Source organism: Chaetodon auriga, chromosome 23 (assembly GCF_051107435.1).
Source record: "Chaetodon auriga isolate fChaAug3 chromosome 23, fChaAug3.hap1, whole genome shotgun sequence".
In the NCBI taxonomy this organism is placed as follows: Eukaryota; Metazoa; Chordata; class Actinopteri; order Chaetodontiformes; family Chaetodontidae; genus Chaetodon; species Chaetodon auriga.
Genome location: NC_135096.1, coordinates 6,408,648 through 6,436,564, shown reverse-complemented (window position 1 = coordinate 6,436,564; position 27,917 = coordinate 6,408,648). Strand labels below are relative to the sequence as shown.

General features: G+C 44.8%; 1 protein-coding gene across 1 annotated transcript; it reads right to left on the bottom strand.

The window, feature by feature from the left end:
- Positions 1–256: 256 nt before the first annotated feature.
- LOC143316175 (von Willebrand factor D and EGF domain-containing protein) lies at positions 257–27,917 on the bottom strand. The gene is made up of 33 exons (XM_076723947.1): positions 27,818–27,917; positions 22,938–23,122; positions 22,460–22,688; positions 22,025–22,090; positions 21,634–21,866; positions 19,880–19,969; positions 19,572–19,713; positions 18,879–19,096; positions 17,908–17,981; positions 17,517–17,793; positions 17,066–17,268; positions 16,034–16,935; positions 15,521–15,657; positions 15,280–15,441; positions 15,083–15,187; positions 14,252–14,366; positions 12,900–13,171; positions 12,572–12,791; positions 12,235–12,372; positions 8,809–9,258; positions 8,357–8,527; positions 7,161–7,522; positions 6,534–7,044; positions 4,814–4,909; positions 4,618–4,713; positions 4,430–4,525; positions 4,245–4,340; positions 4,069–4,164; positions 3,813–3,908; positions 3,543–3,638; positions 2,521–2,616; positions 2,314–2,411; positions 257–857 (listed from the first exon to the last, which is right to left on the bottom strand). The coding sequence occupies exons 1-33, from the start codon at positions 27,915–27,917 to the stop codon at positions 837–839; spliced, it is 6,249 nt and encodes a 2,082-aa protein (XP_076580062.1). The 3' UTR covers positions 257–836.

Sequence of the window (27,917 nt, the reverse complement as noted above, 5' to 3'; positions counted from 1 at the left end):
GACCTTCATCTTCACGTGGTTAACGGGAAAAAAAAGCAGTTGCAGTTTGCTGAGGTTTAGGAAACGACTGTGATGTGACATAAGTATGGTTTGTAAGTTAAAGTAAGTCAGCGTTGATGTTCTGTGACTTTGGGTGACAATCCTGCTGATTTACGACGATATACGACATCTCCTGACTTCCTCTTTTCCTCTCAAACCTCTCAGATTATTAAATTCAACCTTTGTTTTAGCAGCTAGATTCATTTCAGTGACTCAACACCGTAGAAGGTCCTTTATTTGTTTTCTTACAAAACAACCAATAAACAAGCTTTAATACGAAATAACATCGATTATACAGTGATTGAGATATATACAGCGAGAAATATACGACAATATAAAACAACCAAATAAATAAATACTCGTACAGAGGTTTGTAGTGGAGAACCTGATGGCATTTACAGTGACAACTCCTTTTCAACGATCAGCCGGACCACTGAATGAAACAGCTGCTTGTGAAATCATGAACCACGTGTTTCATTTCTGAAGTGTTTGGTTAAAAATAAGAAACCTGCTTTTAAAAAAGCCCCTTTAGCACAGCTCAACGTCTCAGACTCATCAAAAGACGCTGAAAATGAAATGAAAACTGCGACGTCTTTCATAATGTCGGGAATGTCAGGTTGAGATTGTGGGAGTCTGTGCTTCATTAGCCTAGCTTAGCACAATGACTGGAAGCTGGGGGAAACTGTTAGCCTTGGCGTTTGAAACTGCGATGGCGGTCTGTGCTGATGGCTCTGGATCACCTGGAGGCTTTATCGGCGCTGACTGAAGGCCAGCTGTTTGGCGTTTGTCAGCAGAACTCAGCCTTGAGTAACAGGGAGCTGAAAAAACAAGAATATGAGATTTTAGAATGACTGACAGATCAGAGAGCTCACTGTGATGCTGATTACTGTACCTAAAACGTTTTCTTCTGTGGTGGTTCGGGGGTTTTGTGTTGTTTTTTGAGATTCTGGTGTCTCGCTCTCTTTCTCTTCTGTGCAGGTTGGAGGTGTGGCTGACAGGTGTGCTGAGCGGCCTGGCCGTTGAACGGCTCACCTGAGTTCGTCCTCTGTGCCTTCACGTTTGAGTCAAATCATTAAGTGGTGGAAAGACCTGACATCTCACAGATATATTCCTGATTTCCACTATGAATGACAGATTTGGGTATGGATCAGTTTTTTTTTTGGTTTAATTTTCAGTACAAATGGGAGGCCCAGATATTATAGAAAGATTTGCATATGTGACTTTTGTTTTCAGTAACACGTGTTTACTTTTTAAAACATCTAGAAATCAGCTGAAAACCAAAACAAAAGGACTGGACCTGCTGCAAAAGGACTGGACCTGCTGCAAAAGGACTGGACCTGCTGCAAAAGGACGTTACGCAACTGGAATCTCGGTATGTTCTTAGTGAGCTATGCTAGCAGTCCATCGGTTGGTCCACCACTTGGGTCCAGACTGAAATATCTCAACATATACTTGATGCACGGAACAAAACTTACTGATCCTCTGATTTTTACCTTTAGTGCTACCATCAGGTCGACCTTTATGAATGAGTGAAATGTCTCAACAACTGTTAGATGGATTGGCATGCTTGCTATGTATTTAGAGCTAATTTGCAAATGTCAGCATGCTAACATGCCAAGTTATGATGGTAGACATAATAAACGCTGCACCTGCGTAGCATCAGTGTGTCAGAATTGTCATTGTGACTATGTTAGCATGAGCCTTTAGCTCAAAGCACCGCTGCACAGCCTCATGGAGCTGCTAGCATGGCTTTTGTTAAATGAGTAATGATATTTAGAGTACGACGTATCACATTCAAAGTGAGAGGAATTTTAGCTTTACTCTCTGCACAGATAAGGTGACAACCAAATCGTAGCGCTGCAGCATTCGCAGACTGTCCAGGCACATTTTTTGACTTTTTTTTGCACGGCTTTGCTCACTGCGCCTCAATACATCATCATCTGTATCCGGTCAGTTCGTGAAATTGGATGGATTTTCACATGTTTCCAGTTTTCTTTAAGTCGTCTGACCCACGTGTGACTCTCAGACCAGCTGGGAAAAATGTAGTGGAGAAAATATCTGAAATGTTGTGCATTCCCAGCTGAAGTTACTGATGCGCCCTTCAGCAAAGCACTCAAGATGCAATTAAGTCAATCAAGACTTAATGAGCTTACAGGAGGAGCATTTGGAGGCCTTACTTGTTCTTAGAGTTTAAGTGATTGAAGTCCTGAACGCTGTCTACATGCTAAATCCTGTTTTATTTTAAGATAACACCTCACGTTCAGTCCTTCTTACCCTTATGGAGCAAAGAGAACCCGAGTACCCGCTCCGGCAGGCACAGACGTTTGGTCGGACACATCGACTGCCGTAAAGACACTTCTGTTCGCAGTGGGCTGAGAAACAACACAGAAACACACAATGAGGCAGAAGATACAGCAACTCCTGGAGGATACGATCGTGTCAGTCAGCCAAGAGACCAAATTTCACTGAAATGAAACTCACGGATCTGACACAGCATGCCTTGCCATCCTGGCGCGCAGTGGCAGGTGTTGGCTCCCACACACTCTCCTCCATTCAGACACTTCTGCAGACAGCTGGCTGAGAAGCAACACAAGACTCAACATTAGAGCTGCATTCAAGGACTGAAAAAGAGGCTTTATTTGACTCTGAAAACCTGATTTGAGACTTTTTTTTTCCTCCGTTTGTGTTTGTTCTTAAAAGAAAAAGTGCAGATTTGAGCATCAACAGAGAATCATTATCTGTTAATCCTTTCTTCCCGCTGTTTGGGCGTCTTTCAGGTAACCGTTTCTTCAGCAGCGTCTCGCTGAGAAGGTCAGTCCCATAAAACAGCGCAGATATTCGAGCTGATGGTTTCCATCTGGGGGGCGCCCCTGTGGAAGCATCTGTCAGCACAGACTGGAGACACTGGACGGTGTCACTGTGGCTGCTTCCGCTTCAGTTTGAGTGTTCGAGGTGGCCAAAAGCTCTCTCCTGACTCCAGGTCAGTTTCTGATGTTAAATCCATGTGGGTTTGTGGTGTACCTTTCTATCAATTCATCTGAATGTCTGAAAACAGACACTTTTGATTAGGCATGAATTGTTTTAACCATTTTTCAAACAAAACAAGCAAATATTTTCTAATTTCACAATTTCTCAAATGAAAGGATTTTTATGTTTTTCTCTGTTTTATGTCGATGTAAATTTAATAGTTTGGGATTTTTGCACAGTGGCCGTTTTTCTCTATTTTTTCCTATTTTAAGGACGAAGCAGTTGAACTGCTTGGAAATCTTACACCTAATGCTTCTCAAGCTGTTTGTCTGCTGGATAGTTTCTGTACAGAATGACTTCATTAACAAACAACCGTTTAGTTATTGGACGGCAGACAGACTTTGGACTTGAGAAAGAAAGAAAGGCAGATGTTTTCAGCTGTTCTCACTGATGCATCATGGGATCCAACAGGTTGCCCTGGAGGATGATGTTGTGAAAGTGAAGAATCTGTGATTTTTTTGTATCATGGCACTTACGTTTATCACATCTCTTTCCTCGCCAACCTGACGGACAATCGCAAACATCTGGGCCGACACACCTGCCGCCGTTCATACACATGGGCTCACACACACCTGCAGAGAGAGATTGAAGAAGCTCAAAGTTGAAGAAGCAAAGCAGGCTAAAGCGATGGCTGGAGAAGAGAGCGAAGGATGACAAAGGTGAAGGACATCACGATGGATGAAGAGAATAATGTTCATTGGACAATTGGGTCGGACAAAGAAGTGACAAAGAGGAGAAAGACTGACTTTTCTCGCATCGCCTCCCAGTGTATCCCTGCAGACAGGAGCAGACGTTGTTCCTCATACACAGTCCGCCGTTCTTACAGGGTGGACTGCAGAAAGCTGCAAAAAAGGTGGGAAATTTGATATAATTGAACAGATTAGGATGTTTTTTTCAAATTCAGCTCCTCGTAACATGTCCCTGATGTAAGAGTAACTCAATGAATGCTTGAATTGCTGATCGCCTTATTGATCGATTGATGTCTGAAGTTGTAGATTTTACCGTTCTGACACTGTGCGCCGTAGAAACCATGAGGACACTCGCAGATATTCGAACGAACACAGGAACCTCCGTTCAGACACACGGGAGAGCAGAGAGCTGGAGAGAGAGAGACGAGAACATCTGCGGTGAGAGGTCTCACACACGCACCAAAAACACACCCACCAAAACACACTCACCAGTCTCACAGGACAGTCCGGTCCAGCCAGGCGGACACATGCACTCATCTGGAGACACACACTGGCCTCCGTTGTGACAGTGACGGCTACACACCACTACGACCAACAGAAAGAGGGATTACAGTCGTGATAAGAGCAGTCAAAAGCAAAGGAGAAACAGGAAATCCCAGTAAGTGTGAACTCACTGGTCTCACACCGAGGTCCGACAAACCCATAAGGACAGGAACAAGTCTGCAGTCCCACGCAGGTGCCTCCGTTTTCACACGGTAACCTGCAAAGAGCTGCAGAGGTGCATTTCAGTTAGTTGTATCATCTGTAATAGTGCACTGGACATCTGTGACTGGGGTAACTGGGAAAAAGAGGCAAGCTTTACCTTCCTGACAGTTTTCTCCATGAAAACCTCTGAGACAGTCGCACACACCCGGAGCAACGCAGACACCCCCGTTCACACAGTCTGGCTCACATATTGCTGTACAGATGTTCAAAAAAATTACAAAGGAAACAAAAATATAAAAACAACCAAATATATCGAATAATAGCTAAGATAGTGCATGCAATTATTTATTTACCTGTCTGACAGTCAAGTCCAGTGTAACCTGGTTTGCAGCGGCATGTATTGGGTGCAGCACACTCCATGTTCCTACCGCACATATGTCTGCAAACAGCTTGAAAAACAAACAGGGCACACTGTTAAAGCTGTGCACAGCTGTTTAATTTCTGTGTCTGGCCTAAGCGCATGATACTAGAGCTGTGTCCCAATTCAGGGTCTGCATCCTTCGGAGGATGGATTTGAAGGCCGATTACGTCATAACGCTGCGCGAAGGCTGTCCCAATTCGTCCAAATTCGAAGGATCCTCCAAATGCAGCCGACAAATGCGTCCTCCTTTTCCCTGTATTTGGAGGATGCGTCGCTACTATCCTTCACGGCCTCCCATATCCCAAGATGCTTTGCGCACCGATTGTTTTTTTTAACAATGGCGACCTGTTGATATGAGGAGCTCAGTTAACAGTTAGCCTTATTAAAACTCTTCACTTACAAATGTTACAAGCTCGCATGTCAACTAATATCTTATTTTGGGTGAATACTCGATTGTGATTGGCTGCAGGGTCTCCGTTAAAAAGTGTTGTAGCACAACTATAAAAAAGTTCCGGTCAAATAGCCTGATAGTTCTAAATTTTTGCGCTGGCTCAAACGCTAGTTGGTAACCGTGGCAACAGAAACTCAGAACATACGTTATTTCACAGTTTATTTATCACAACGGCAAGACAGTAGACAACATGAGTGATTTTATAGTTTCCTTTAACCACATTTAATGATCAGAGTGAATGGTGGATAATATTTCTTGCAATAAAAATGATTTAGGAAACTATCTGTGGACTTTGAGTCTTTGAAACAAAATTTGGCATCATCTTCTGGACACACACAAGCGGTAAGAGGTGCACTTGCCCTCTGAAACGATACTTTGTATCACGTAACATAACGTTAAGCAATCATGTCACTTCCCTCCACTGATTAGGCCTAATATAACAGTTGCGCCGACCGAGCTGCGGGTTCTGTGGCCAGAGCCGGTTACCTTGGCAACGCGTCACAACAAGCGATATTAAATAGTCCACTCAGTCGATTTTAACGGTAAAAAAAAAACAAGATTAACGTATTAATAATTGACTTAATATTATTTCTTTCGTAAGTGACCATGGTAAAAGCGGGATAACGCCCTTCGAGGTGTCCATTTTCAGAAATGAATGGACGACGCGGAGGCGTGAACCGTCCGACGCGAAGCTGTGAAGATATTCACATCAGGTGAATTTGTAAGTTGTATAATAGGCTACATTTCGCGCCTCTTACAAGCGATGGGAGCTGTACGGGCGCATCTCTGCACCCCGTACGTGTGTTTTTCCCGGGTTAGGAGGGAAGAAGTTATGACGTCGTGACGCAATCACGAAATGCTCCGAAGGCTAGACCGTCCCATTTAACGATAGTTGATGCGGCCGACGGAGGATCCTCCGAAGGACCCAGCCTCCGGAGACCGCGTAGGCTGGGTCCTCCGAAGGATGCAGCCCCTGAATTGGGACAAACCTTAGATCAGGCTGATCACCTTCAAACCATTAATCACTTAATTGCATTTGATTATCATTAATTCAAATGGAAGACAAGATATGTTTTCGGGATTGAGTTGAATAAATCTCTCAGGCTAGCCTCCATGCTGATGAGTGGAACCATCGAGCAGTGTGATTAGTGGACTTTGGTTGTGTTGGTCACAAATACTCCAACACGCTATCAAGCGTTACCTCGACAGGCTCGTCCATCTCCAGTGTATCCTACAGGACACCTTCCACAGCGGAACCCCCCGTCCGTTGCTGGTTCACACAGGACACCAGGAAAACATGGCCGGTCGGCGCAAGTGGTCACATGTTTGTCGGCTGTTGTGCCGCTCCTATCTCCTGGCTGGATGGAGGTAGCTCTTTGCAGCAGGGTACTGCTGTAGACTGTCTTGCCTGGTGTTGTGAAGGCCGATGCTGGGAAGACCTGTAGCACCTCTGGGCCTTCGGATCCAGGCTCAGCCTCATCTCCATCTGCAGAGAACTCTGATTCAGACAGTGAGTAGGACAGAGCGGTGAGGGCCGCTGTCAGCGGGAGAGCAGGTCTTGGAGGGGTCCAGGGTTTGGCCTGGGTGGATGCCAGATGGTTGAGCTGGGGCTGGGTTGTCTGTTTGGACTCCATCACTTTGGCAGTGGATGGGTGAGGGCCAGACGGTGTTACCTTGGAAGGCGTGGCACCAGTCAATGCTCCTTCAGACTGCTGGGAGAAGGGAGGAAGGAGGGTGATTTGACGTTCATGCCCACTTCCACATCACAAATCACGACTGCTTTCATAGATTTCATCAAGATGACACAGTACAGAAATGGTAAACTCACCTTGGAGACCGTCACATGGGGAACCATTAACTCCCTGGAGATAGTCATGCCAGGACTGGTGTATGTCCTGGCACTTTGGCGGCTGATGTGAGTATTTGAAGTGACCTGGTGGATTGATGTTCTTGGAACATCTCTTGAAGCAGTCACAGCCTCTCTCCTCCCTGTCCCGCCTCCCCTCCCTGAAGCGGGAACCTGGCGTGGTGTATTATCTCGGTTGGCTCTGGTGACAGATGCAGACAGGTGTTTGATACTGTGCCTGGTGGGAAGGTTGGGCAGGTGGAGCTGGGAGACTTTGCTGCTGCTTCCATGCGGGTATCGGCTGGTCTTGGCTACTGTGTGCTGCTGAGGAAGGTGATTGGATGCTGAGGAAAGACGGGAGGTGACATCAGTTCATATTCTCATGGGGGGAATCTTTATTGGCTCTGTGGTGCTTTTAATTGCATTTGGTAAAGCTTACACCACGCAACCCCAACTCATTACCTGAAATAGCATTATCTTCACCAAACACAACTGCTAGTCCTCATCCTGAAAGCCAAACCACTCTTCAGAACAGCATTACAAACTGGTTTAAATGTCTCATGTCTCATTTGAGGCTGACTGATTCATCTGCATAAACACTTTGTTCCAGACAAACATGATCCACAGTAAAGGGATTAAAGTTGGAATGAAACTGTCTCCTCTGGGTTGTTCGCTACCCTCATGAGAAAATAACTTTAAGCAAACTTCAGCTGAAACTTTGTGGCTGGGCGCTGACTCAAAAAGCCAAGTACCAACGGTGGTTATAACATCCACTTAAAATGATTTATCTGCTGCAATAAATGGCGTTCCTTCCAACCAAGAAAAACACATAAAACAACATCAGGGAAACTAGAACGTCATAAGAACAAATTTAAAGTTCTTTCAAGTGGCCTTCAATGTTTGGAGAGATTTCACATCATTGATTGTTTCCATCAAATTCAAGATGTTTTTTATCCCTGAACAACAACACATAAAAGCGTCTTCAGGCACAGTCATGTATGTTGACATGCATGCATTTTCCTTTACGTCAATGGAAATTTTTTCCAAATGTGGGCTCCTCCATAGCTCTTCAGTATGTTTCATCTTAAGAAGAGCTTCGAAACAATGAAAGGCAACTAAGTGTCACTGCCATTGCTTACAAAACTGCAAAATGAGATGTTAAGAAAGAAATCCCTTACCTGCCTTGGGGTTCTTCATACAGGTGCGCCCATTGCCGTAAAGGCCTGGTGGGCAACGTCCACAGACGTAGCCGACATGTGGCGGCCTGCGGTTGATGCACTGAACGCCGGGGAAGCAGGGCCTACTGGCACATGTTGGCAACACATTCACAGCCGATGACTGACCAGATCCTGAAAGACACAAACTGTGGTTCATCATCACAGCGGCCAAGCAAAGTACGGCCTTCTAAGACGATAAGGCAGCTGTCAAGAAGATCACAAGTCCGTCTTCACACAGTAAGATGTACCATAGCTCTACATATTAACATGTCATGGAGCTTCCAAATAAATACTTTCTGTTCCTCTAAAAAGCCCTCAGGTGAGCTCACAGAGTGCTCTACAACCTAGTAAAACTGTAGGTTTCTGTATTAAGAAACACAGTTGGTAGAGATCATTGGAAACGCTGGCCTTACCTGATGTTCGTTTGTCATTTCCCAACACCTGGGTCACAGCGGATGTCTTGGCAATAGTGTTGATAATTTTGGAAGAATCAGGCTTGACTTGGTCCGGCATAGTTTCTGAGATGTTCTTCAAAGTGTCCGTGTTAGTCGTGGATGGGTTAAATTTACTTCCCTCATTTCTTCTCAAAGCATCGACCTTTGTTTGGAACACGATTGGTGTTATTGCTGTGATGCTCTTGTTAGTTTCCGCAGACAGTGCAGGGTTCTGGCTTATTCCTGGAATCTGCCTCCATGTGGTAGTCTTAGTTTTTGATCGGTTTGGGTCAATCCCTGGAATTGTTTGCACGGAGCTACCACTTGAGGTCTTCCGGTTAGTGTCTGTCTTTATTTTGGGTGGTTGCTGCAGAACATCTGGCATCTTGTAGACAGTCATATGAGGAGCAGATGTGGGAGAGATGGGGACTGGCCTGATGACTACTGTATGAGGAAAGAGACAGATTATGTTTTGGGTGGCCATTTAACACCTTTATCTGATAATTTTGTCTGGAGTTTGGTTTAGAGATCACCCACATTGTGATAAACCGACAGCAAAGAGCTAAATGACTGAAGACTGTCGCCTGGAAGGTTCAAAAGGTTGTTTTTTAACAGGACAGATGCCAAGAAAGAGACGAGACTTTGGAATGAGTTTGTGTAAAGATCTCAACGAGCCATGATTACCACTCACAGCCTATCAACACATCTACAAGCCACAAGCACAGCAGGAAACTCTCAGTGACTGACGACAACAGATTGCAGACATGTCTCAGACATGACTGCAACCTGATTCTGATTTATCATGCATTAGCAATGCCTTCAACACAGGGCATTTAAGATTTAGGAACCTCATGGCGTGACCCCTGGTGCAGCTCCTGACACACAAAGATGTGTACCTTTGCACTGAACCGAGCATGGAGGTCACATAAGTGAAACCAAAGTCCCTTTGCTCGAGAGGATCAGAGGACAGAAGAGTAGGCAGTTAAACAAAGGGGACAAGGAAATCCAAGGATTTGTCCTCATGAGTGTACTTTTACAAAGCTCCATAAAGATGACAAACAATTTATTACAGACAGTATTTATACTGTGTGCTTGCTGTGAGCCAAGTTTTCCATTAGGGATGATAATACCTTGAAACGTACACCTTGGTTTGAGTGTTAGCCTGCTTAGTTGGCAGGTTTTTGAGGTTCTTTGATTACTGAAAGGACAACAATGTAATTGCAAGACGGACACAATTCAGCTGACACCACAACAATGGTGATAATTTGTAAATGCCATTCAGGCCATGTTTGTTTTATAGCCATGTATTACCAACTTTACATACACCCCTGGTGAAGTTCAACATCTCATTGTTTAACTCTGGCACCACAAACCACAGAGCCAATCACAAACTCATTTCTCTTTGACGGTCTGCCACCACAGCTAGCAACGAGCCTGGCTGCCTCAAATAAGCATGCTGATGTGTTCACTGGTAGAATGAATGTAGAATAACTTTGTGTTCACAAAGACAAAAGCCCTCAAATTCAAAGAGGAACTGAGTAGCGGTTAGCCTTGAAAAGTTTGCACGTTAGTGACAACACTTTTAGCCAAAAAAAAAGTGTACCTGCAACAAGTTTCCCACTAACCACAGACTGACAAACAGTTTGTTCAAATACAAATAAAGGCAACTTTTATCAAGGTACAAATTACCCCTGATTTAGAAAAGTTTGTCGGTTTTATGGCCTTGCACCTTTAATTCTTACCTTTCTACAGCTGCTGGGAGGATTTCACTGTGAAGCATTTGCAGACTCTCTCAGACGTTTTAGTATTCCAACTATTCATGTGTTTATTGTGTGAATTAACATCTGTACATATATATGTACACTGAGCGATTAAGCTGAGCTGGAAGCAGGCAAAAAAAAAAACCTTTAGTTTTCTGTCCCAGTGTCAGTGTTTTCAAAGCTTTAACTCCAGTTAGCGGCAACTGCAACACAAAGTGAGCACATGGAGGGAGGCAGCGATATCAGCTGCCATCAGACATCTGGTTTCCATTCAGGACAAGTGCTGCATCCTGACTGAGTGTTCCTCAGAGACGCACGGCTGCGCTGAACAAATTCACTGTCACATTCAAGGCAGTTCGCTGATGCTCACAGTGATTTACTTTGTACTACCCCGATTCCAAGAAAACGCTGTGTAAAACATAAATAAAACACAATGTGATAACTTCCTAATCCTTTTTGACATATGCTCCACTCAAAGCAGTGCAAAGACAAGGTTTGACCTCATCAGCTTCATTGATTTTTGTTAATATCTGCTTATTCTGAATCTGATGTAGCGTTCCAAACAAGTTGGGACAAGAGCAACAAAAGTCCTGGAAAGTTGTGGAACGCTCCAAAAACACCTGTTTGGAACATTCCACAGGTAAACAGGTTATTTGGTAACAGGTGATAGTGTCATGATTGGGTATGAAAGGGGCATCCTGGAAAGGCTCAGTGGTTCACAAGCGAGGTTCACCGCTTCGTGAACACGTGACTGGATTCTACTGAAAACTGAGATTGTTTGCAAATGATCGATTCTGTTCTTATTTATCTTTTACACAGTGACGCAACTTTTTTGGAGTTGGGTTGTGCAATGATAAAGAATGTTGGAACCAACTTCTCAGCCTCCGACAGATGATCTGATATGTGATAACGACATTTAGGGAAATTTTAAAAAAAAAATTACGTGAGAGCTTAGAATTCGAGAGAATGGCTGCACAACACGACAACAGCCATATCTGATAAACTCATATTATGCCTGTTAATGAGATCCAGGTTTTTGGGGTAGAAACTATGTGGTAATATGTAGGTGTCTCATATGTACAGTGTGCATGTCAGAATTTCCATCACTATACCTCTTTTTAAATTATTTTGGTAAAAACATCTTTAGATGTTAGCCCTCTGAAAATAAGAGACATTATCACTATTTTTAAACGAATAATTTATTGTCATTGAGCCGAATTTTCTGTAATCCTTGAAAATTGGCCTGCGTTGGTAATTGAGTAAAATATCTCACTTGTTTTTAAATGAAATCATTTTTAGACCGAATATGAAGTAAAAGGATTTATTCAGAGTCAGTGTAATTGGGCCAACATGTTCATTTTTTTTCTATCATCCCAGAAAACTGTAGAAAGTAAAATTCTCATTTTATTCACATGATGTAAAGATCAGACTTTCTTTTATGGTCTTTGGCCGTCAGATCTCATGACTGGACACCAGATTTGGCAAATGAGTAATTGAACATCTCTTCCAGCGTGTAAAAAAAAAGCCATGCAATGCAATTAGCAGAATTGTCTTAGCATCTGTCCTGATAAAAACAATTTCATAATGAATATGCCATCGACACGGCATAACACGCCTTAAAAATCTACTGTATGATTGTGCTTACCTGTACACGCCGTCCCATTTCCCACCATGCCTTTGGGGCATGGGCCGCAGCCGTAGGAGCCGAAGCTGTTGAAACACTGGACTCCTTGGAAACAAGGCTTCCTTTCACACTCATTGATATCTTCCAGGCATGTTACACCTGCCAAAAGCGCACACACACAGGAAATTGTTTCTGCCATCATAAACCTTAACTGTGATTGATCTTCCACACCTGCAGACATGATGCGTGTGGAGCCAGACAGGAGGACACAGAACCTGCTTTTTGTGAGTTCTAAAAACCAGCGCTTCTATCTTTTGCGAATGCGGGTAGATTTCAAGGACTCTCACGAAATTCTTACCTCTCAGCCCCGCAGGACACTCGCATCTGTACCCGCTGGCTGTGTTAATGCACTTGCCGACCGTGCACGGGGCTGACAAACACTCGTCTACGTCCTCCTCGCAGAGGTCGCCCTGCTGACCCTCAGGACATACACACAGGTACTTCCCACTGCCAGCAGGGAAATTGACGTCCGTCACACATGTACCTCCATTCTGACACCCGCATGGCACCACATCAATCTGTTTCACAAATGGAAAAGAGACACACTGCTGAGGCATATCCTAATTCTTATTGCTATATGTGTTGTATTTAATATCTTGCTCTACCCTCTCCTTCTCAAACCCTACCTCCACGGTGAAGGTGCTCTGGGCGTTGCACTCATCTGACAGCATGAAGCGGAAGGAGCGGCTCAATTGTTGTCCCTCCTCCTCTATGAACGATGGAACCCTCCAGATAAGGAGGCCGGCAGGCGAGAGCAAAGCCCCCCTTGGCCCTTGCTCCAGCTGGAAGAGGAGCGCCGAGCCCTCTGGGTCTGATGCTGCAAACTGGAAGACAAAGTTCTCCCCGGCAAACGTCCGCAGATCACTTTGAGGTCGGTGGAAAGCCGGCGGCTCGTTGACTGAAGACAGAGGAGGTAAAGTTAAGAAAGAGGCCAAAGATGAGTGTTAAACTATATTTATGATGCAATTTTATTCTAAAGTGAGTCGACTCTCGACTGTTAGCAACTAACAAACAGCAACATTAGCTCTTTTGTTATCACGCTTACATCTACATCTACAAGTCTAACTATTAACAAGTTAGCTTGCTTTGGCAAAAACCATTTCCTCAGGCTGTTCCTGGAATAATCATTGTAAACACACATGTCCGTGGCTGGAGGGGTTTCCAGCTTTTATTTCCAAGTGGAGCTCTCAACGGCCATTTCAACAAGATCATGTAGCATCCACCGCTGAGGTCACGTTTTCCACACAGATGTTTAATAAGAAGAAAGTGACGATAATCCCAGGAAACACCTGCTCAGCATGATGGTCTTATGTTAAGAAACTGACAAGAGAACACTCGCTGATTAAGAGGATTATTACTATTACTGAATTCCAAACTGTCTAGAAATGAGCAAAAAGTCTGGCATTGTGGAAGATAATTCCACTTGCATCTAACATAAAGCAAGAATTTCATAGAAAAATTGTTTTTTTTTCATGATGCAGCCTTTTTGTGCTTTAATCTACCTTATTTTGTCTTTTTATAATGTCCACCTGGACTCAGTAGAAGAGGAATTATCTCATCACATCGGGATGATTGTTGTTGAGAAATCTATTAGAATTGCCGCTCTAAGAAAATTCAGGCCTGAAGACTGAAGTGTGAGACAAAATGACATGTTAAGTCCGTAATTTATTGCAGTGCACAGCTATTACAGCCCCACTATTACAACTGACTTGTGGTTTGCTGAGTGTAAGTCAGGATGATTGTCATTCTATGTGGCTGTGGTAGTCAACCATGTGATTTCCCCCCCTTCCCCTCTCTCTCAGAGTGGGTAAGCGACAGGTCGGGGCTTGCTGGGAAACTTAAACATCAGCTCCTTTGATCTGCTGATGGTGACAAACAGGAGCCAAAATGGACAAAAGGATCTCTTTCTAGACCTGGCTTTGTGCACAGGGGCATTGTTATGATTCACAGAATGAGATACGCAGTAAGGTGTTTGTACCTTGATTCACAGACCAGGCGAATTTGGAGGTGTCCGGGTCACACAGGAGGCAAGGGCTGCTGGGATTGGAGTCTCCCTCTGTGAAACACATCCCGTCGATGTTACACGTCCTCTCCTGGCAACCACAGACAGAGCAAAAAAAAGGAAAAAGGTTTGCTTGCGTACTCATATTTACAGCGCTGTTTTAAAATGTTGGCGTGTTGAGGCAGCTTTACAACATTCTAAAACATATTTTTTCAAGCTGTTTATTATCCTTTTGTGGTTTTCTCTGAAGGTAGCAGGTAAGTAACAGGAAAACAGCTCTAAAGACACATCTCCTGCTCCGTCTCTGCTTAAGTGAATTCGCTTTAGTTTGACTTTGGCAAGCAGGTTCAAGCATGTTCACTCCAGGTTGTAAGGTTACACGATGTCCTGTCTCCTTTGCCATAAAAAGCAGTTCCAGTAACAACACAACCCCCTCTATACCTATTCTTTTTTATTAATGTTGGGTTTTTAAATAGCCAGCTGCTGCATGTTGTGAAGATGGGAAATCACACAGTCTTCTGGTTTAGTCATTGAACCAGCTACAAGTTGTTCAGAGTGTATTCTTATCAGAGCATATAAACACTTCACCACACTTTTCCACTAACACCCACTGAATCACATCTGTCTCCAAAATCTGTTTCCCTAAGTCAGACAAACCCTGGAGAGTCCAAGTGTTCTTAACATGTGACCTGTTGTTAAATCAATTAGATCTGTGGTCGAAACAGGAAACATTTGGGCGATCAGTGTGAAGGTGATGACCAGCTTGACATGGAGGAAAAACACTGTTCACTTTTGTATGTGAGTTACCTTTAACTTACAGAGTCCAGAGCGCGATGCCTCGCAGACCTGACAAACACCATCGTAGATTGTCAGCACCTTGGCTTGGCTGTACTGCGAGCCATCGTTGGTTACCTGGGACAGGAAAGAGTAGAGCCGACGATGAAAAACAGCCACCAACAAAGAAACAATGAAAGCCTCTTTCAGGTTAACAGCAGAGACATTACTTTAATCTCCCAGCGTGCGTATGGTTTGTCGTCCATCATGAAGTCTTCTGTGTTGACGGCTGTGTTGCTCAGAGATGGCACAACACAGTCTAAAGCCTTGGAGCTGAGGAAGGTGGCTTTTGTTCTCTGTTTTTCCCCTGGAACCCAAACTCCGTTCATGTACTGTGGAAGCAGGTCATCATCAAATTCAGAGGAAATAGTTTGACAAAAAAAAACAACCTTTGGCCTTGCCTTTCCTCACCTTCAGTCTGGTGGCATGGCAGCTGAGGTCGGAGGAGTCGATGAAGCCGAGGCCGAAGACTCGAACATTGCGACAGTTGAAGGATCGGATGTCGCACAGTCCACCGTTCTCCAAGTCTGTTAACTCTACTGGCTGGCCTATCAGAGCACAGATTATTGTTTGTTCGTGAGTGCATTACAAGCCTCTCAAAAGGGAAAATATTAGTTATTTCAGCAGCTAATTAGAACAGAGATTCTTCCACTCTGATACGAAACCACTCTTCGACTCAAGCTCACCACAGAAATGCTGGTACATTTTCAAATATGAATTATTAGCTAATCATCCCCACACAGTGATCAATGGAGAGCTTTTCTAATCTGATTTCAACATAAGGAAAACATGGATGTAGCATTCTAATGACGATCATCCAGTTGTACGCTGTGTACGAGCAAGTGTAGTTTGAGCACAGTAAAAACACAGTAATTGGCCTGTTGAACCCATTAAGGATTGGAACAACTGTCTCTGGGTACTCACTGATGGCCAGGCTGCAGTCGTAGAAGCTGTAGCTGGGATAGCACTCGCAGCCCCATTCTGTGCACTCTCCGTTTCCGTTGCAGAAGTTGGGACAGCGCAACACTGTCATCACCTCCCTGGACACTCCTGGTGGACCACCCACCTCCAGGGCTCTCTGGGTCCGGTTTTCCAACAGCCTCCTCTCACATTCATTTTCCAGGTATGGCAGCAGTGCCTCCTCCCAGCCCAAGTCATCTTTGAGCTGCAGGTCCAGAATGCAGAGATCCACTGCCTCGTCCAGCCGGCGTCCCAGCAGCCCCTGGCACACTGCACCAACAGTGGAGTTGGCCAAAGCTATCTGGCACACCTCCAGAGCTTTGGCTGAGGTCAGGCCACTTGGCGTGGGCCACTGAGGTTGCACCTCCGGTCGTGGTTCCGCCAGGTGATCCTCAGGGAAGAAGTAGGCAAAGTTCTCCAGATCAGCCTGGCTGAGGCTCTGAGCAGCAAAGACAGGCTGGAATTCAAATGACGCCTGTCTCTTCGGCCTGTCAACAGAAAGCAGGAGATCCTCCCTGAACTCACCGTCCAGTTCAAGATCGCTGTTTTTGTTCTCGCTGTGAGACCGAAGGTGCCTCCTCTCCAAAGGATGACTGTTAAACGCAGACATATCAAGGATGCTTTCCTCTCTTTCTGGACTCTTGATGTATTCCACTGTTGTGTCCATAGAGGGGAACACAGATGTGTAATCCACATTATCGTATGCTATGCAGTCTGAGTGAGCAGACGGATTGTACAAGTTCCTCATCCCTCTGTCAGCATTATGAGAGGTGCTGTATCCTTTTTGGCACTGACAGAAGGGCCTCCTGACCTCCTGCGTCGTCCCAGGAGGCGTCTTGTCAAATAAACTCTCACCAGGAGCGATCCTAGCGCACACACGAAAGAAACAAATAAATCTGTGAATTCTTTAAAAAATCAACTATTTAAGCCTCATAAAGTAAAACAAACACACTAATATTATTATTTTTTTTGTGCTAATTGCTGTTGCTGACTGACCTCCAGTCCTCTATGAAGAGATGCAGGTCACTGGGGCCAAAGGAGTTACCATCAGAGCCATGAAAGTCATTGTTGCCGTTGCGGTCGAAGGTACCACAGAGGCCTTGTGTGTTGGTGTAATCAACGCTGGGTGCCCGGACAGACAGGCTCATCCCCCAGTCGCCAACATCGGCCCTAACAAAGGCCCCGGAGGGAAAGATCAACTACGAGAGGAGAGTCACATCCAGTAGCTTATTAGCATAATCTTCTCATGCAGCAAAAGTAAAAGATTCTAACCTGAAAGAGCTGTGCCTTCTTGATCAAATTTGAATGATGGATATGATTAAAGTCAAGACTCCTCATGCAACTGACAGGGTATGATTCGAGCATAAAAGGAGCCAGCGATGTGACAAACACTATCATGACTTTTCCTAACAAATCTGCACCAGTCTCAAAATGTTTGGATACCTACGGTGACCTTCTTCCCCTGGTGGGACTCCAGGACCCGGACTCGACTGCCCTCCCTGTCACCTAAGGTCTTTAGGGTAAGCTGTGGCCTGGTTTCCTGCGGCTGACCGTTGCACATGTCAAAGACGGCAACATCGTTCCCCTCTCGCGCCGCGACGCCACAGTTGCAGGCGACAGCGTAGTGTCGGCTGCCACAGTCCCACTGGCGAGAGTGGACCTCAAATTCCCTGACCAGGCTCCGGTAAAGAACAAAGGTGCCAGTCTGGTGGTTTTCATATCGCCTGCACATTGCAGATTAATAGAAGGACATCCAAATATATCAATATCTCTTTTACCAAACTGAAACTCAAATTACTCTTTGATGTCTGCTGATAATCAATTAGGAGGTTAATTACCTGCCGTCCAGGGTAATGACATGAGGGTCAGTCAGAGAGTAGCAGATTGAAGTAGGAACGTCCTGGACCGTGACCTGGGGGCAGAGGTCAGGAGAGCAAAGATTATGGGGGCTCCACCCTCCCACCGTCTGACCATTGGCTTTGATGTTTTCACTAACCACAGATGGGAAAACTCCTCTGCACCAGGCCTCTCAGATACAAAATGTCTGGAGGGCTGACATCATGTCTTACATAACGTAATAACTTGTGTGGACCGAGCTAATAACTACATAGCACAGCACTTTTTAAACATCATGTCAAACCATCAAACAGGCACACTTATGGCCCCAATCCCCCACCCTCCCCTTCAATTTTACAAAACACTGTATAACTGTGTGTATATGTAAACAATATGAGAGAGAAACCTGTAATAAGAACCATCTTTTTAATACTCTCTAATTAAAGTAATACTTTTATAATTATATCACACTGCTGAAGGGTCTGAAGGACCCTAATATCAAGAATCCATGACACCAAATTACTTTTGAAACATCCAAACAGAACCCGGACATCGCAAAGACCTCTTTTATTTTCTGAAGAACTCCTCAAGGATTCCTGAAGCATCTTAAGTTTCTCCGAAGCTATGAAGGGGATTTAAGTTCCACAAGAAGAAAACAAACAAAAATACAAAGAAAGGAATCTGCCACCGTATTCTTTTGCCATTGGCCAACTTATACGTTACCAGGGATGACTGAGGGACATCCAGCACTTAAAGGCCATGCAACTTGCATCCATCAGATTCCAGTTTTCTATGAAACCTCTTCAAGGTTTGCACAGGTTTGAAATGCTCTGTATTTGACTTTGATAATTCGACACCATAAATTTAATAAACCTATCACTACATGCAGACTTTTGGTATTCACTTGAACGAGAATACATTAGATTTGTGTGTGTTTAACGCTGAACACTCAAGGAATTTCACTTCAACTCACTTTCAGGGACGTTGGGACGTACTTTCTCCAGAGTCGCGGTGCACTGGGTCCTGGTAAAACACCAATCAGACTTGCTCGGTTCCCATCTCGCGTAAAATCGGTGACAGCAGTGACCAAAAAGGCCGCCTGGCCGCAGCTGTTGTCGCTGCAGGCTTTTGGCTGGAGCTCCACCTGGCAGGCGGACAGCACCACATTTGAGGCCTCACGTCCGAGACTGTCTGTGGACGTCAACACAGCAGGAAGTTAGCGTTAACGGACGGCACACAGCTGCCTGCGGATCTGTAATAATGTCTTACTGAACTGGCTTTGATGTGATGACGGATAAGGCAAGTCGGAGCACAGCAGAAAGCAAGCTCATGAAAAGAGTTTTCTGCACGAAGTAGCCGCTCATCACTCGCTCTGACCTAACCAAAGATGCTTGTAACAACATTTGCATCTTTCAGGCAGGACATTAACAAGGTGGTAATGCTTTTAAAGGATCTTTTAAGGATTAATAAGAAGTTCCTCTAATTTGTGTTGTGGTCATAAAAGTGAAAACACTTGTCAATTAATGGGACATTATGTCTTAAAAATGGTGTGTATTATCAGTTGTGGTGGTTGTTGCAGGTCCATCCCACTCAGTTTATCAACTGAATTAAATGGTTGACTGCATGACCACACAGACACTATCTGCTGTTTTCCTACAGGTCTGACCTGGGTCGTGGACGCTCAGAGCCAGAGGAACTCCACACTGGTGACCGTGGTCGGGGCTGTAGCACGGGATGGGCACTGTGCTGTGGACGGTCACCTCGTGCTCCTTACTGTTCTCTGCTATGTGGAGCGAGTCTGCAGAAAACTGAAAAGAAAGAGGCGGGAAGAGGAGCCTTTGGTGAGTTAGGCTGGGCAGGTTTCAGCTCAGCAAGGTTTTTCCATTTGCTGCTGTATAAAAAATGGCACCATGTCTTCTTTACTTCTTATCTTGGGTGCAGATTGGTGTTCAAACATAACTCAAGAACGTTTACCTTCAGTCCAGCGTAGAAGCTCTCACTTTCTTTGGGAGTAGATCTGCTGTGGCTGAAGTTGGCTCTGAAAGTCGACACACTGCAGGAGAACTGCAAGGAAAACATCACTTGATGCTGCTTTTGAATTGAAGAACAGGATTATTTTCTGTTTGTCTGGAACACAGTCATGTTTCAGCTGTACAGAACCTCACATGACCCGTTTTGATTACATTTCCAAGTGAAAGAGAGTCTTAAATTTCTACAACGTGCACTTGTTAGTCTTGAGAAAGCCAAACAATGTACAACTGACGCAGTGTTTGTGATTTATCAAAACATTTCCTTATGCAGCTCTCAGTGCAGAGCTCTTCTGATCCACAACTCTGAGAGCACTAACGTGATGACCTTTGACCCAACTCAGCTGCAACATCAACATGTGTTCAAGACGGCCCTCTGCAACATGTTCCAGACACAACTAATACAACCCTGGTGTCCAAATATGGCAGCACAATGGACAACAGCTGTACAAGGGTGAATAGTTGAGTGACATCAGCGCAGTTTCAAATAGCATTGCATTAAAACTCTAATTACTTAATGTTTCTTGGCAACAAATAATTTCTCCAGGAAGTGAGAGTGGTCAGCAGCCTCTGGGTTCTGGATATTTGGAAACGAGGCTGTGCAGCAGACTTGTCGATGAAATAATCTTTGGATTATTACTCCAGAGAATGTGCGCAGAAAAGCAATCAGTGTTTCAAGTTCATGAGCAAAAATTCAGCCTGACAAGCACAAATGTTTTGTTGGTCAGCAGCACAAGACTCATGTTCTGGAGGACTTCCTGGTCCAATCCAAGCAGTGAAAACTGCAGCTGAATGTAAGATGCAGTTCTTCTCCTAGCTCCGAGATGCTGGATCAGAAAATGACTGATGGTCTTGGCGCACGAAGCTGAACTCAAAGAATATGCAAAGGCAAAGTCTGACTGATCAAATGCTTTGTATCACCTCATGTCTCCTGATAAAGGAATACAGCTGATGGACGTCTGACCACCATCACGCACATAGATGTCAGCTGAGGAGGACTAACTGCTTTGAAGTCAGTATTCGTTGTCCAGCAAACGCTGTGGAAACATCAGTCATCAACACAACAGCAGTGGTCAACCACAGATGCTAAATGATAGCCAAGTGCTTTTCTCAGAGGAGAAATCATGTCATCTTTACTACAGATCTACGCACAGAATGGTGCTATGGGTGTAGGTTGCAGAAGCTTGCAGAGGAGTCAGCACTTTTTGCAGTTTTCTGGATGCAGCTTCCTGTCAGGAGGCAGATGTAAGCAGGACACTGGAACTGAACTGGGCGTGTTAACTTTATACCCAAAATGTGTGCTATTAATAGAAAATAGCCATGTTAACACCTATGAACACCTCGCTCAGCTGCGCAAGTCGAGAAAACAACGCAAGCAACGGCTTTATTGTGGATGTTGCGCATCTGACCACGCAAAAATAACTTCCCCAGGGTTCATTGTGAAGATTTGAATGGCGAGGTTTTAAATGGGAAGCATGTGGAGCGAGGCTCTTCCAACCTGCAACTGATTTAACTTCCCCACCCTCCTCTTGTCTTCTCTGAGCGGGATATGACACACATTGCCTCTCTGCCTTTGCTTTGTGAGACTGAACCCAGGCAAAAAGAGGTCAGCGTGATCCATGGCTTACTTTGCCCGCTCGAGGGGTCAGACCCCTCCACATGTGCACCCTGAAGCTTTCAGCACGGTCTGGCAGGAATTACCGTTTCTCCGAGCCTGAAGTGAACGCCATCCATCTCAGCCACGGAGAAGGGCTTCAGTGTGGATTCCTGCCTGATCTCTGCCTTCATGCTGTGGCCGATGTGTCTGGCCCAAACCACCTGGAAGCCCAGTGGCTGGCTCCACGGCGGCGGGATGAAGGAGCACCTCAGGTGGACACTTTGGCCGATTAGCTCTGGGGTGATGACCGGCCGGGAGGGCAGGGATGGAACGGCAGCTGAAACGCAGACAGAGGAGTAAAGCAGCGCTCCACAACAACGCTGATAAGGATTTTAGTTTCACAGTGCAAAATTATCCAAATTCCTTGGTCCATACTAAGATCAACAACAGTAGCAGTTCTGTGGTTGAGGTAGAAACATTCTCAGAATATCTCACCTTTGCATCGCCCGTTGACTTCCACCTCACCTGGTGGGCAGAGTCTGGCTCCCAAATCTGGAGCCACTGAAACATGAGATTTATCAGATTTCTCTCTCATTATTATGATGGAAAAACAAACCAGAAACCTTAAAAAGAGAGCTGCTCCACGTGATATGAAATGTAAACACATTGCTGCTATTTTGACTTGATATACTCGAAGTTTTTCTTCAATGGCATTTTAGCAACAAAAAGTTCGATTTATCTTTTTAACAACCAGGAATTAAACACCCAAAACAGGAATAAGCTTCAAGTTTAAAATCAAGACTGGAGATATGAGGTTCAACCGGACAGTAATTTGCAACCTCCAGCCTTCACTAATAGCGCAGAGCACGTGCAAACATGTTCAGGTCAGCTCAGATTCTGCTGCCGCATTGACCCCTCCAGCACGTTCACCTTTAGCGCAGTATCCCATGCATCCCTGCGTGGGCTGCAGGTAGTAGAGCAGGAACTCGCCGCAGTTCCGCACGGTGACGGGGATGCGGAAGAGGCAGCAGTCCTTGGCGCTGCCGTGGAAGAACTGCCAGGTGGCACAGGCAGAGAGCTGGCGGACCTCGCCGGGCCGTGGCAGGGAGGCGTCCTTCAGGGACAGCCACACCGGAGCCTGCGTACCACAACGATTCATCTGCAAGAGGGGGGGGGCCGTCAACAGAAACAGTCATTACCTGCAGCGAGGGGGTTATTATCCCCTCTACCTTGCCTGAAGGTACTTATTTAACCAATGTGCTGCGTGTTAGATGTTTGCACTGGCAGAGGATGCTATTTTTAAGAAAAAGGAATCCTGACAATCAAGTAGTCAAAGCAGAGACGCAGAAGGGGAGAGAGTGCAATGATGTCAAAACAACAACTTTTTTTTGGCATAATTCTGCCATACCTCGATGCAGGTGGTCGGCATCTCCGCCGGCTTGTTGTTGATCCTGAATCGATACCAGCCTGGCGACAGCGAGTGGTCACAGATGAGGTCCTGGATGGCCGTGTTTTGGATCTCTGTGGAGTCGAAGTCCACGCTGCGATAGGGATTACGCAAAGTCTGATGGCCTCCTGGGTAACACTCTGGAGCTGAGATGAGGAGAACAAGCACACGAGGATGGAGTCCAACTCTTATCCAGAGAGGAAATTTAGCAGAAAAATTGACCAAAAAAATAATGGATTTCTCCAGACTGAGAAACAGACGTTACTGAGGCCCTGCTATGAAAGTCTTAAAAATATTTTCCACCTTGGGAGAACTTTTCGGAGGCTCGCCTCAACTCAACTTTTCCAACGTGAACTCTCGTGCTCTCCCTTTGTCTTTTAGAGTTCCAGATGTGCCAGTTTAATCAAGAGGAAATGAAAACCGAAGAATCTCACGCCACGATCAGACGAGCAGGTTTACCCCGGAGTCAAGTCTTTATCTTTGACGGGGTCCTGCTGTAGGACCGGTCTGAGAGGACAGACATGACAAAGATAGACGAAACAAAAACAACTGGCGTGGGAATCGACACCAAAGTCTTTGACAGAGTGTCTTTAACCGAGAAGTTCTCTCTCTATCAGTGCACTGCTGGTAAAAGGCGTCATTTAAACTTGACGATGAAACCTTAATCTTGCCCTTCGGGGTAGTAGTTTGACAAAACAATCTTAATCTTATTTTTATGCAGGTGGGATTGTAAATTATATCCTGGCGTCAACTCCATGTGCTGATGAAGACAGTGAGAGGTGATTGAAAGCTCCATAGATGCTTCTAAGTGGAGCAGTTTGTCCAACATCGGCTAATCATAGATCTGCTGAACATTTTTAAAAAAAATGCAGATTTAAACATAGAACCAGGATCTCTAAATGAACTGGATTAGTAAAACTCAGTTTAATGATTTAAACCAAAGTTATGACAACAAAATAAATGAAACTGACCACTGAAAAGAAAATAGCCCTTGAGTAAAACCACCACTGCTGCATGCAATTATGTCTTTAAAGTAAAAAGCACACTATGGCCAATAGTGCCCGAAACACATCAATGGGATTTGACCTTTGAAAATATAGTTCTGTTAAATCCTGCTCATTTTCAAGAGTTTAAACTTTCCCATTAAAAGACAATTGTTATGTCTTAATGTTTTTCCGGGCTGGTGAAACAAAATCTCTCTAAACTTCAACATAATAAGATCAAGCATGCTTGTACTCATTTGACTGAAACAAAAGACTTCAGTTTAAAAGCCTGGACAGAGAATTTAAGGTAATTAATGTCAATGTAACCGCTGGCCGATGTTCTCGTCTGATTTGATCTTCTTTCTTCTTCTCTGCTTGTTAAACAAAACAGCGATCCCACTGATGTGCAGCCTGTGATCTCTCGTCTTTGTTTCCTGTACGTCTCTCTTGTCTGTGGTATCCAGATGCATTTTAACGGGCAGAAAATTAGACGGGGTGGAAGACATCGCAATGCGGTTGACTGATGGGTGACCTCTTAGAATCGCAGGATAGAAACAGCCAGTTAGAGACCAAAAGAAGCCATGAATCTTACAAATTACCACCTCAGTTCAACGTCACGATCAAGGCAAACGGCAAGAGATGGTAGCACGGCATAGGTGACAAAAAGATGAGTGCGCTTTGCTCTTCAAAGTGTCAGGAGGCGTTGAGGAGGTGAGCAGGAAGGATCATTTCACCCCCAGAGGTTATCTAAATTGCTAAGAATAACAGACATTCCTGCGAGCCTCTCGCCTCTCTAAGCTCGCTCCGGGAAAGGATGCTAAAGCCAATGGCGCATGACAGGCCTCTGAACACCGCCAGCAGCTGGAGGCTAAAACAACCGGGGGAATTACTTGAGCAGAACATGTAGTTTTCCACACTAGCACACTCTCAAAAGCTCTACGTCTGTGAAGTGAAATGGGTCAAAGTCGTGAGCAGAGGCCTTTCTTAACAAACCCAAACAAAAGAACGCGCTGCTCTTTTGCTTCCAGCAGACAACACGTCTTCCCTTTCCCCTGTTTGAGTTCGATTGGGGTGGCTGAGCAAAGTCACGTCAGGGAAAACAAACATTCAGGGTATTTAGGACGTCTTGAGACCCTCAAAGTCCTGAATGGACAGGGCAAACTTACTGGCAGTGATCCCAAGCCCAAACAAGGTCTTCCAGGCTGGTCTTCATGTTGACAGCCCCTTGAAAGCAAATGCTCTTGTTTACGCCTCGTCTGGAAGCTCCGCTGACAAGATTTGAGGTCACAGGTTGTCCAAACAACCAGGTTTTCAGGCAGGAGGACAATCAGCGAGACTTTGGCTGCTGGCTAAACTGCTCCAATTGGCGGCTTAATGAGTTCACAGAGCCGGAGGGGAGGGGGTGAGCTAATGAAGCGTCCCCTGGGGGGGGAGGAGATCCCACTGGGAGGGAGGCCCTCAGCAGCCCAGATGTGCAGGGATTTCTTCAGTTTATCAGGAAATAAGATTAATTTGGGTGAGCGTGGTGTTAACACAACTGAGGTTATGGGTCTCTTTCCCAGAGGGGCTGTCACTCACCATGAAAACAGAAAGGGTTACGGGTCTGGATGAGATCTGAAAATGATAAGACCCATTATCACTCATTACTAAAGCAGTGTTGTGAGCAGGCTTTTGGAGAATATGGTTTTTAAAGAGCAGTGGTGATTGAAAATGTGATGGGATGAAGCTCCTGAGCCCTGGAGGCCACGTAGCTTTTCTTTCTTTGCCAACATCTGCGTTTTGTCTCGAGTCTTCTTGACAAAGTGAAAAAACAGCATTTACACTGTTCAGAGACACAAAAACTCTCAGATGAAACCTTGCAAGAGAGGAAAAAAAAAACAAGACTATTTTTGAAAGAAGACAAAGGAAAGAAGAAGACAAGGAAGACTTGTTTGAGCTGAAGGGCTTCACCTGCAGGAAAATCGCGGGAGCGGCAGCAGGCAGCGATGAGTGGCCGGCGTTTGATTCCACCCACGCCCGGGTGACCCCTTTGGACCGAAATCTCTCAAGCATCACATGGTTTGGTGTGAAATTTTGTGGTTTTTACGTTCTCCAGAGAGTGACCACTTGACCTTTCCTCTGACCTGCCATCAGGCCAGACTTTTCTCTTGTACACATTAAATGTGGATAATTGGATTTATAGCTATAAAGTCTTTTTTTTTCCAGAACAAAGAGGTGAACTTTTACAATTAATATCACAGTTAACAGTCAGATAAATCACATTTTTCAGCTTGACAATGATAAGTAGCTGCTTGTCCAACCACAGGTGATAGTGAGATGGTCGAATACAAGCTGCCCTTTCGTTCCATCTGCACCATCACATCAGATAGAGAACTTTGGAAGACAACGTTTTTTTTTTGTTTTTTTTTTTGGCAAATGGACAAAAGTGTCTCCTGGAGTTACAGGAGTTGCAGCAGACTTTGCTTTGGCACAGATATGCCTGGTATTCTTGTTGCAAAGCCCTGCGAGGACCCTCAGTGCTTCATTTTACGATGGCCTGCCTTAAAGTTTACAACTGCATGCTTTTATGTGCTGTTGGACGCCCTGGAGACAAAGATATGAGAAAGATGGAGGACAAGACCACAGCTTTACGTTATAGTCAGATAAGACTTTAGCTTAATTAGACATGTTCTGCTCATATCTGATATTTGAATTATCATTGCACCTTCATGGGCTGGAAACTGCTTTTAACGGCCAAAAAGCACCAGATCTACTTTGGTTTCCACACTTCTAGCCATCTTCTATTCTGAATTTAAGTAAGACATCAGGTCATGTTTGTCTTTCCTTCTATACGTGTGTCCTCAAAGCTTCCACACTTTCAGCCACAGTGTGAACAGAGCCTCTCTCTCGTAAAACAGCAGCTCACAAAAGTGGCATCTGTGACTTTTTTTGGTGCAAAAACCGTAAAGGTTAGGTGCATCTTTTACAGTCTTCTTTTAAATTCTTGGCCACACATGTCACGCCAGCACTGGCTGAATATCATGATTGGAGCACTCCTGACGAAACAGCACTGAGAGAGGAGTAAACTGGATTATGTTGAGCAACAAGTGTATTAAGTTGTACAATGAGTCATCACAAAGTGTGATCTTGTTTCAATTACAGCAACATGTTTCCAAGAAGGGCTCTCTGATTCTGTTTATAAGTCTGCTGTTAGCCGACTTTTATTTCTGTTTATGTTGTTTCATAGCATTTATTACCTTTTTATTAAGTGCCTTCACCTCTCAAAGCAAATCAGCTCCAAAGCTTCGGTGACAGTGGGCACAAAAGGCAGCAATCAGATCATAATGATGCATCAGTGAAGGAGCTTTTACAGAAATCAAAATGAAGACTTTTAATGTTTCTGTGACAGGACGATTTTAACCTGACAAATGTCCACCACTGAGTTTCAGCTTTCAGTCTTTGCCTTTAAGTGAAGTGTCTCTGAGTTGTTTTGTCCAATGTCTGCTCTTGTCTGAGCTCTCCTCTCTGTCTCTGTCTGTAGGTCCATCTAACCTCTGGACCTGCTGAGTGATCGGAATGCAGCCTCACAGGCCAAGTCCTGCAGCTCTGCAGAGTCTGCTGCTTCTAACAGGCGAGATGTTATTTATTTATTTATTTTTTCCCTGCATTTTATTTCAAGAATGAATCTTTAGAAGCGGCATATGTGGGATTATATTGCCCTCTAAAATGCGCCTCATCATTAAATTGAGAACGAATGTTGCGTCTTAAAGGTAAAATCATCTGCTGCATGGCAGCTGGGGCCACAAAGGATTTTGGACGGTCTTGTTCTTTCGAATAAACTATGATTTGAGCTATGGAAAAAGTTTTCCATCCACCTACCATGTTGCGCCAAGGCTCCGAATGGCACGACCCACAGCAGCGCGATGCGTAAATATCCAGGGAACAACGGGCGCACCGACCCGAATGCGCGGCAGTCCAT